The sequence below is a fragment of the Nerophis lumbriciformis genome, linkage group LG10 (assembly GCF_033978685.3).
Source record: "Nerophis lumbriciformis linkage group LG10, RoL_Nlum_v2.1, whole genome shotgun sequence".
Taxonomy (NCBI): domain Eukaryota; kingdom Metazoa; phylum Chordata; class Actinopteri; order Syngnathiformes; family Syngnathidae; genus Nerophis; species Nerophis lumbriciformis.
In genome coordinates, this window is record NC_084557.2 from 50555218 (window position 1) to 50566925 (window position 11708).

The 11708-nt window shown below is 40.8% G+C and overlaps 1 protein-coding gene across 2 annotated transcripts in view; it reads right to left on the bottom strand.

Annotated features, from left to right (window-relative positions):
* arih1 (ariadne ubiquitin-conjugating enzyme E2 binding protein homolog 1 (Drosophila)) overlaps positions 1-8063 on the bottom strand; it is a 55637-nt gene extending 47574 nt beyond the window's left edge. Inside the window, exons 1-2 of one of the 2 annotated variants that reach the window (XM_061969475.2) lie at positions 7887-8061; positions 7565-7809 (exon numbers count right to left, since the gene is read on the bottom strand). In XM_061969475.2, coding sequence (XP_061825459.1) covers positions 7565-7603 — 39 coding nt within the window. In that variant the 5' untranslated portion in view covers positions 7604-7809; positions 7887-8061. Of the gene's footprint in view, positions 1-7564 lie in introns of both variants that reach the window. The other variant, XM_061969474.2, reaches the window with a different exon arrangement.
* Positions 8064-11708: the final 3645 nt, after the last annotated feature.

The following is an 11708-nucleotide window of genomic DNA, read 5'->3' on the forward strand; positions in this document are numbered from 1 at the left end:
GGGGATTGGAGGGCGGAAGTGACGTAGGTCCGCCCTCGCCCATTGCAATCAGTTGATAAAACAATGTCCTTTACAATTATACAAGCTTTTAACTCTGCTTGCATGTCAGCAGACTGGGGTAGATCCTGCTGAAATCCTATGTATTGAATGAATAAAGAATGATTTTGAATCGGGAAAATATCGTTTTTGAATTGAGAATCGCGTTGAATCGGAAAAAAAATCGATTTTCAGTCGAATCGTGACCCCAAGAATCGATATTGAATCGAATCGTGGGACACCCAAAGATTCGCAGCCCTACTTACTATGGTATATTATTTATTGGTTCACTGTTCTGTTACAGAGAACAAGGAAATGGGATAAAATTGCTATGGTGGGAAAAGGGGTAGGATTAAATAAGCTCTGCTTCCTCCTACTCCTTTTCGGACGTTCTGTGATGAAACAACTGGAATTGTGTGATGCATTACATTGTATCGTTCGAAATAAACCGAAACTGAACTGAACCGAGCAGGGGAATAATATAAAAGCTTATCAAAGTAAACGGCCTAGCATGTAGTGCTCGACTAATTCGATGACCAAGCTTTTCGTCAAGTGGTAAAATGAGACTGTCGGTGTTGTAATTAACTAACTATGCGTTACTTACAGCGAGGTTATAGCCTTAGCAGACAGTAATGTAGTGTATTTGGTTTCCCCTGAATCGTTTTTTTAATCAATTGATAAACTAGTTGGGAGTTAGCTATTTAGCAAGGTGGCTAACTGTGAGCTAGCATTAGCTTGGCAACTTCTCAATAGGGATTAGACTACTTCCTGGACCAACATCAGAAAGGTGCATATATGTTCACATTAACAACATATAAGAGTGAATTGAATGAAGCAATCGTCGATAAGTTGAAGTCCGTGTTCTTGGCTATTCGTGGTGAACCTGTCAACTTCCATCAAGTAAACTACACCAAGTATTTTTATGCTATTTCCAAGCATCTCATTTTTATATCGTTGATTTTAAATGGTCAAACTAATGCATATAATATATGCATGCCCTAGTAAACAAAACAAAAAAGTCATATTTATTTTGATTGTTACATTTTGAAGTACATTTGTGCAGGTGGGTGCGAATGTACCCATTATCAGAGCTGTACACTAAAACAAATTTACATTATTGCAATCAGTTGATAAAACATTGTCCTTTACAATTATACAAGCTTTTAACTCTGCTTGCATGTCAGCAGACTGGGGTAGATCCTGCTGAAATCCTATGTATTGAATGAATAAAGAATGATTTTGAATCGGGAAAATATCGTTTTTGAATTGAGAATCGCGTTGAATCGGAAAAAAAATTTGATTTTCAATCAAATCGTGACCCCAAGAATCGATATTGAATCGAATCGTGGGACACCCAAAGAGTCGCAGCCCTACTTACTATGGTATATTATTTATTTGTTCACTGTTCTGTTACAGAGAACAAGGAAATTAGATAAAATTGCTATGGTGGGAAAAGGGGTAGGATTAAATAAACTCTGCTTCCCCCTACTCCTTTTCGGACGTTCTGTGATGAAACAACTGGAATTGTGTGATGCATTACTTTGTATCGTTCGAAATAAACCGAAACTGAACTGAACCGAGCAGGGGAATAATATAAAAGCTTATCAAAGTAAACGGCCTAGCATGTAGTGCTCGACTAATTCGATGACCAAGCTTTTCGTCAAGTGGTAAAATGAGACTGTCGGTGTTGTAATTAACTAACTATGCGTTACTTACAGCGAGGTTATAGCCTTAGCAGACAGTAATGTAGTGTATTTGGTTTCCCGCGAACCGTTTTTTTAATCAATTGATAAACTAGTTGGGAGTTAGCTATTTAGCAAGGTGGCTAACTGTGAGCTAGCATTAGCTTGGCAACTTCTCAATAGGGATTAGACTACTTCCTGGACCAACATCAGAAAGGTGCATATATGTTCACATTTACAACATATACGAGTGAATTGAATGAAGCAATCGTCGATAAGTTGAAGTCCGTGTTCTTGGCTATTCGTGGTGAACCTGTCAACTTCCAGCAAGTAAACTACACCAAGTATTTTTATGCTATTTCCAAGCATCTCATTTTTATATCGTTGATTTTAAATGGTCAAACTAATGCATATAATATATGCATGCCCTAGTAAACAAAACAAAAAAGTCATATTTATTTTGATTGTTACATTTTGAAGTACATTTGTGCAGGTGGGTGCGAATGTACCCATTACCAGAGCTGTACACTAAAACAAATTTACATTATGGGGCAGGGCCGACATCCGGGCAACTGAGCTACATACGGGTTCTTCGAGCCATAGCAACCTGACTGGCGTTGAAAACAAACCGTCGCCATTACTCTTTAACCTGTCGACCTGCGCTGATTAAACCCGTCATTCTGCCTCCAAAATACCAAAAAACTGTGTTGTTTTTGGTTGTGCAAACCACAACTGGAAACAGGGAAAACAAAGGTCGTATTTTGTTCTGCCAAAGCGTGCTAAAAGCCCACAGAGACGAGACAAATGGCTCGCAGCTTTACACCGGGAAAACGAGGACGGTTCTCACTGGAGTCCCCCAAAATCCCGGGTCGTGTGTTCGGATCACTTCGTTTCTGGTAAATATAAGGAACAAAAATCCACCTTCTTAACCACAACTTGGCTATACCGTCCATGCTAATGTTGAACCCGTTGAATTTTTACTGAATAACGTTCGACAGCTGAAGTTGTTGTTGTTGCACAACAATAGCATACGGTATAAAGGCTATTTCCAGTAATTCAGCAAATAATAAATCATAATACTGAACTGAATTTGAATGAGCTCTCTACAGATATAATAAATATACAGATACTGGTAGCCACCGTGTCATCCTTATTATCATTTATCAACATACCTTGGGTGATTTAACAATTTTTTTTGTGATTTATTTGTTATATAACAACCGAAGCTAACAACCGACCTGGTGCGCTTGTGAGGTAGACATAAAGATTTCCAAATTCCATGTCCGGCCATTGTGTAGGATTATCAGTCCACGCATCTGCTGGAAGGCGGTAAGGGCAGTCGTTTAATCCAACTACAGAACATTTTAACTCGTATCTTAACCTAGCCTCTCTGGAAATACTATTTACATAATCATACGCCATTTAGAACAGTTTAAAATGCCGTGAAACCTCGTTAAATGCCTTTTCTGTCAATGCTGTGTTCGCTGTGAGCTGGTTTGTTTTCAACGAATTCAATATGGCGACCGCGTTGCTAGGGGATTGGAGGGCGGAAGTGACGTAGGTCCGCCCTCGCCCATTGCAATCAGTTGATAAAACAATGTCCTTTACAATTATACAAGCTTTTAACTCTGCTTGCATGTCAGCAGACTGGGGTAGATCATGCTGAAATCCTATGTATTGAATGAACAAAGAATGATTTTGAATCGGGAAAATATCGTTTTTGAATTGAGAATCGCGTTGAATCGGGAAAAAAAATTGATTTTCAATCGAATCGTGACCCCAAGAATCGATATTGAATCGAATCGTGGGGCACCCAAAGATTCGCAGCCCTACTTACTATGGTATATTATTTATTTGTTCACTGTTCTGTTACAGAGAACAAGGAAATGGGATAAAATTGCTATGGTGGGAAAAGGGGTAGGATTAAATAAGCTCTGCTTCCTCCTACTCCTTTTCAGAGGTTCTGTGATGAAACAACTGGAATTGTGTGATGCATTACATTGTATCGTTCGAAATAAACCGAAACTGAACTGAACCGAGCAGGGGAATAATATAAAAGCTTATCAAAGTAAAGGGCCTAGCATGTAGTGCTCGACTAATTCGATGACCAAGCTTTTCGTCAAGTGGTAAAATGAGACTGTCGGTGTTGTAATTAACTAACTATGCGTTACTTACAGCGAGGTTATAGCCTTAGCAGACAGTAATGTAGTGTATTTGGTTTCCCCTGAATCGTTTTTTTTAATTAATTGATAAACTAGTTGGGAGTTAGCTATTTAGCAAGGTGGCTAACTGTGAGCTAGCATTAGCTTGGCAACTTCTCAATAGGGATTAGACTACTTCCTGGACCAACATCAGAAAGGTGCATATATGTTCACATTTACAACATATAAGAGTGAATTGAGTGAAGCAATCGTCGATAAGTTGAAGTCCGTGTTCTTGGCTATTCGTGGTGAACCTGTCAACTTCCAGCAAGTAAACTATACCAAGTATTTTTATGCTATTTCCAAGCATCTCATTTTTATATCGTTGATTTTAAATGGTCAAACTAATGCATATAATATATGCATGCCCTAGTAAACAAAACAAAAAAGTCATATTTATTTTGATTGTTACATTTTGAAGTACATTTGTGCAGGTGGGTGCGAATGTACCCATTACCAGAGCTGTACACTAAAACAAATTTACATTATGGGGCAGGGCCGACATCCGGGCAACTGAGCTACATACGGGTTCTTCGAGCCATAGCAACCTGACTGGCGTTGAAAACAAACCGTCGCCATTACTCTTTAACCTGTCAACCTGCGCTGATTAAACCCGTCATTCTGCCTCCAAAATGCCAAAAAACTGTGTTGTTTTTGGTTGTGCAAACCACAACTGGAAACAGGGAAAACAAAGGTCGTATTTTGTTCTGCCAAAGCGTGCTAAAAGCCCACAGAGAGGAGACAAATGGCTCGCAGCTTTACACCGGGAAAACGAGGACGGTTCTCACTGGAGTCCCCCAAAATCCCGGGTCGTGTGTTTCGGATCACTTCGTTTCTGGTAAATATAAGGAACAAAAATCCACCTTCTTAACCACAACTTGGCTATACCGTCCATGCTAATGTTGAACCCGTTGAATTTTTACTGAATAACGTTCGACAGCTGAAGTTGTTGTTGTTGCACAACAATAACATACGGTATAAAGGCTATTTCCAGTAATTCAGCAAATAATAAATCATAATACTGAACTGAATTTGAATGAGCTCTCTACAGATATAATAAATATACAGATACTGGTAGCCACCGTGTCATCCTTATTATCATTTATCAACATACCTTGGGTGATTTAACAATTTTTTATGTGATTTATTTGTTATATAACAACCGAAGCTAACAACCGACCTGGTGCGCTTGTGAGGTAGACATAAAGATTTCCAAATTCCATGTCCGGCCATTGTGTAGGATTATCAGTCCACGCATCTGCTGGAAGGCGGTAAGGGCAGTCGTTTAATCCAACTACAGAACATTTTAACTCGTATCTTAACCTAGCCTCTCTGGAAATACTATTTACATAATCATACGCCATTTAGAACAGTTTAAAATGCCGTGAAACCTCGTTAAATGCATTTTCTGTCAATGCTGTGTTCGCTGTGAGCTGGTTTGTTTTCAACGAATTCAATATGGCGACCGCGTTGCTAGGGGATTGGAGGGCGGAAGTGACGTAGGTCCGCCCTCGCCCATTGCAATCAGTTGATAAAACAATGTCCTTTACAATTATACAAGCTTTTTACTCTGCTTGCATGTCAGCAGACTGGGGTAGATCCTGCTGAAATCCTATGTATTGAATGAATAAAGAATTATTTTGAATCGGGAAAATATCGTTTTTGAATTGAGTATCGCGTTGAATCGGAAAAAAAATTTGATTTTCAATCGAATCGTGACCCCAAGAATCGATATTGAATCGAATCGTGGGACACCCAAAGATTCGCAGCCCTACTTTTACTATGGTATATTATTTATTGGTTCACTGTTCTGTTACAGAGAACAAGGAAATGGGATAAAATTGCTATGGTGGGAAAAGGGGTAGGATAAAATAAGCTCTGCTTCCTCCTACTCCTTTTCGGACGTTCTGTGATGAAACAACTGGAATTGTGTGATGCATTACATTGTATCGTTCGAAATAAACCGAAACTGAACTGAACCGAGCAGGGGAATAATATAAAAGCTTATCAAAGTAAACGGCCTAGCATGTAGTGCTCGACTAATTCGATGACCAAGCTTTTCGTCAAGTGGTAAAATGAGACTGTCGGTGTTGTAATTAGCTAACTATGCGTTACTTACAGCGAGGTTATAGCCTTAGCAGACAGTAATGTAGTGTATTTGGTTTCCCGTGAACCGTTTTTTTAATCAATTGATAAACTAGTTGGGAGTTAGCTATTTAGCAAGGTGGCTAACTGTAAGCTAGCATTAGCTTGGCAACTTCTCAATAGGGATTAGACTACTTCCTGGACCAACATCAGAAAGGTGCATATATGTTCACATTTACAACATATAAGAGTGAATTGAATGAAGCAATCGTCGATAAGTTGAAGTCCGTGTTCTTGGCTATTCGTGGTGAACCTGTCAACTTCCAGCAAGTAAACTACACCAAGTATTTTTATGCTATTTCCAAGCATCTCATTTTTATATCGTTGATTTTAAATGGTCAAACTAATGCATATAATATATGCATGCCCTAGTAAACAAAACAAAAAAGTCATATTTATTTTGATTGTTACATTTTGAAGTACATTTGTGCAGGTGGGTGCGAATGTAACCATTACCAGAGCTGTACACTAAAACAAATTTACATTATTGCAATCAGTTGATAAAACAATGTCCTTTACAATCATACAAGCTTTTAACTCTGCTTGCATGTCAGCAGACTGGGGTAGATCATGCTGAAATCCTATGTATCGAATGAATAAAGAATTCTTTTGAGTCGGGAAAATATCGTTTTTGAATTGAGTATCGCGTTGAATCGGGAAAAAAAAAATCGATTTTCAATTGAATCGTGACCCCAAGAATCGATATTGAATCGAATCGTGGGGCACCCAAAGATTCGCAGCCCTACTTACTATGGTATATTATTTATTGGTTCACTGTTCTGTTACAGAGAACAAGGAAATGGGATAAAATTGCTATGTGGGAAAAGGGGTAGGATTAAATAAACTCTGCTTCCTCCTACTCCTTTTCGGACGTTCTGTGATGAAACAACTGGAATTGTGTAATGCATTACTTTGTATCGTTCGAAATAAACCGAAACTGAACTGAACCGAGCAGGGGAATAATATAAAAGCTTATCAAAGTAAACGGCCTAGCATGTAGTGCTCGACTAATTCGATGACCAAGCTTTTCGTCAAGTGGTAAAATGAGACTGTCGGTGTTGTAATTAACTAACTATGCGTTACTTACAGCGAGGTTATAGCCTTAGCAGACAGTAGTGTAGTGTATTTGGTTTCCCCTGAATCGTTTTTTTAATCAATTGATAAACTAGTTGGGAGTTAGCTATTTAGCAAGGTGGCTAACTGTGAGCTAGCATTAGCTTGGCAACTTCTCAATAGGGATTAGACTACTTCCTGGACCAACATCAGAAAGGTGCATATATGTTCACATTTACAACATAAAAGAGTGAATTGAGTGAAGCAATCGTCGATAAGTTGAAGTCCGTGTTCTTGGCTATTCGTGGTGAACCTGTCAACTTCCAGCAAGTAAACTACACCTAGTAAGCTAACCGCTAAGCTAACATCCATGGCCTGTTTACGGTTCACCGGAGCTGGACCTCGGTGTTTCCTGGCCGTGACGTCAAACAAATGTTGTCTACATACCTGGATGATCTCGTTGACCTCCTTGATACACTCCACCATATGCTGGAGGATCTGCTCAGCAGTCAAAACCTCGAAGCTGTAGTCCTCCTCCTCTTCGTCGCCGGGGCCTTGGCCGCCTCCGACGGTATCGCCGCACTCATCTCGCTCCCCGCCGGCCACCACCGGATCGACCAGCTCCACCTCGCCGAGCTCCAAGGTGTCGTCCTCGGGCTCCTCTTCGCCGCTGTCCTCGCTACATTCCTCCTCTTCGTCGTCGTATTCATAGTTATAACCCTCGTCTGAGTCCATTCCTAGGGTGGTTATCAACTTGTGACAAACTCACCTATGGTGGTTAGTTAATACACAGTGTGGGAAAAGCGGCTGATGGCGGAATAAGGCGAGGAGCGAAGTGATCCCAGCTTGTTTTTCCGGCAGCTGCGAAAATAACAACAAAACGTCGCCGCTGTTAAGCCAACAAAGAGAGACGGCGTCACAAATTGACGACGCGCTGACGTCACACGGACTGTACAGGAACCCACGAAACAGACTGTATTCAAAATTAAAGCTGCCTGGACGTGACGATGCATGTCCTGCTTCCACAAAACGTTTCCAAGTATTTCATATTTTTGCTGACTAAATGACAGTAAAATTAAGCAAAACGTCAAGCCTTTATTGAAGAAGTACGGTGGTTTCAATGTGTACCCAGGCCCGGCCCTAACCAATCTGGCGCCCTCGGCAAGATTTTAGGTGGCGCCCCCCCCACACATCGGCAGTGAAGTGTATATACTCACAAGAAACCGAATAGCTTTGTCTTTGACCTTTTTTTTTTTTACTTACAACTATACCTAATATATAAAGGGGTGGGAAAGTGACTATTACCTACAGGGCAAACATTAGCTAACCAGAAGGCAATAACAATGTAAACAAAAAAACACCTGCTTAAAAGATCTAATACAAATGTCCCTGAGGAATGTAATTAGCTAACATTACATTATTATTTTCCATAACAATTTAGCCCCCTCCACAATATTAACTCGACGTTAAAACAGATCTATTGATTAGCAATTGCCGAATCATGTAACATTAGCTTAATGCTAAAAAGCCAGCTACTATCACATTCTGTAACAGACAAATAATTTCATGTAGGCTAACGTTACCTACCTGCTACCTCTGTCTTTTCTCGTTTCTACTCCTCTTCTTTTCTCTTTTTTCTTCCCTGGGCACCTGACAGTTTTGGCCGTTTTGACATCTTGTGTTGATTTTTTGATGTGGTGACGTCCAAAAAGAGTCATGATACGGGAAGGGAGGGGGCGCACCGTGCGGGGGGGGGGGGGGGGGGGGGGGGGGCGTAATGTTGTAACAAATAATATTTCTATTAAATAGGCTTTACTTTGCATTTTAATTAACGTGGGATTAATTTTTGTATTTAGAAATAATAGTACCAACTTTTTTTTTTTTTCTCTCCAACATTTGTGGCACTGGCGTGGCGCCCCCTGATGGACGGCGCCCTTAGCATTTGCCTATACGGCCTATGCCACGGGCCGGCCCTGTGTGTACCTGCACTAAAATAATGCTATTCGGCAACAGCAAAAGAGAAAGAAAAACACAAATGCAAATTGATAGAGTAAAATAAACCACATGTTTGTGTGTAATAATAGATGATAAAAATAACTGAAAAACTCTCGTAAAATATACAACATCAATTCATTTCCTACCGCTGGTCCTTTTCGGGGTGGCAGGGGGTGCTGGAGCCTATCTCAGCTGCATTCGGACGGTAGGCAGTATACCCTGGACAAGTCGCCACCAAAAAATCTACAAACCCCGTTTCCATATGAGTTGGGAAATTGTGTTAGATGTAAATATAAACAGAATACAATGATTTGCAAATCCTTTTCAACCCATATTCAATTGAATGCACTACAAAGACAACATATTTGATGTTCAAATTCATAAACTTTATTATTGTTTTTGCAAATAATAATTAACTTAGAATTTCATGGCTGCAACACGTGCCAAAGTAGTTGGGAAAGGGCGTGTTCACCACTGTGTTACATGGCCTTTCCTTTTAACAACACTCAATAAACGTTTGGGAACTGAGGAGACACATTTTTGAAGCTTCTCAGGTGGAATTCTTTCCCATTCTTGCTTGATGTACAGCTTAAGTTGTTCAACAGTCCGGGGGTCTCCGTTGTGCTATTTTAGGCTTCACATTTTCAATGGGAGACAGGTCTGGACTACAGGCAGGCCAGTCTAGTACCCCGCACTCTTTTACTATGAAGCCACTTTGATGTAACACGTGGCTTGGCATTGTCTTGCTGAAATAAGCAGGGGCGTCCATGGTAACGTTGCTTGGATGGCAACATATGTTGCTCCAAAACCTGTATGTACCTTTCAGCATTAATGGCGCCTTCACAGATGTGTAAGTTACCCATGTCTTGGCCACTAATACACCCCCATACCATCACACATGCTGCCTTTTATACTTTGCGCCTATAACAATCCGGATGGTTCTTTTCCTCTTTGGTCCGGAGGACACGACGTCCACAGTTTCCAAAAACAATTTGAAATGTGGACTCGTCAGACCACAGAACACTTTTCCACTTTGTATCAGTCCATCTTAGATGAGCTCAGGCCCAGCGAAGCCGACGGTGTTTCTGGGTGTTTTTGATCAACGGTTTTCGCCTTGCATAGGAGAGTTTTAACTTGCACTTACAGATGTAGCGACCAACTAGTTACTGACAGTGGGTTTCTGAAGTGTTCCTGAGCCCATGTGGTGATATCCTTTACACACTGATGTCGCTTGTTGATGCAGTACAGCCTGAGGGATCGAAGGTCACAAGCTTAGCTGCTTACGTGCAGTGATTTCTCCAGATTCTCTGAAGCCTTTGATTATATTATGGACTGTAGATGGTGAAATCCCTAAATTCCTTGCAATAGCTGGTTGAGAAAGGTTTTTCTTAAACCGTTCGCCCCATCCTTGTTTGTGAATGACTGAGCATTTCATGGAATCTACTTTTATACCCAATCCTGGCACCCACCTGTTCCCAATTAGCCTGCACACCTGTGGGATGTTCCAAATAAGTGTTTGATGAGCATTCCTCAACTTTATCAGTATTTATTGCCACCTTTCCCAACTTTTTTGTCACGTGTTGCTGCCATCAAATTCTAAAGTTAATGATTATTTGCAAAAAAAAAAAAATGTTTATGAGTTTGAACATCAAATATGTTGTCTTTGTAGCATATTCAACTGAATATGGGTTGAAACTGATTTGCAAATCATTGTATTCCGTTTATATTTACATCTAACACAATTTCCCAACTCATATGGAAACGGGGTTTGTATTTGCTGACTAAATTCGAGTAAAATTAAGCAAAACGTCAACCTTTATTTAAGAAGTACGGTGGTTTCAATGTGTACCTGCATTTACTTCACCCTTTATTACATTTAAGACTGCATTTGCTATGCTTGAATCGCAGTAACACTAAAATAATGCTATTCGGCAACAGCAGGAGAGAAAGAAAATCACAAATAGAATTTGACGGAGTTGAAATTGAAAAATTAAAATAAATCCCATTTTTGTGCGTAATAATAGATGATAAAAATAATTGAAAAACTCTTATAAAATATGCAACACATGGCGGCAAAAAATATTTCTATATAAAATAAAGCAAATTGTGTTCGAAACCAGGGTCCGCAACCTCCATGCACCCCTTCTGGCTCCTTGTTGTGGCTCCCTCATGGTTATTTTTCCCGCAGTGACAAAAGTTAGCCCATCCATCCATCCATCTTCTTCCGCTTATCCGAGGTCGGGTCGCGGGGGCAGCAGCTTAAGCAGGGAAGCCCAGACTTCCCTCTCCCCAGCCACTTCATCCAGCTCTTCCTGTGGGACCCCGAGGCGTTCCCAGGCCAGCCGGGAGACATAGTCTTCCCAACGTGTCCTGGGTCTTCCCCGCGGCCTCCTACCGGTGGGACGTGCCCTAAACACCTCCCTAGGGAGGCGTTCGGGTGGCATCCTGACCAGATGCCCGAACCACCTCATCTGGCACCGCTCGATGTGGAGGAGCAGCGGCTTTACTTTGAGCTCCTCCCGGATGGCAGAGCTTCTCATCCTATCTCTCAGGGAGAGCCCCGCCACCCGGCGGAGGAAACTCATTTCGGCCGCTT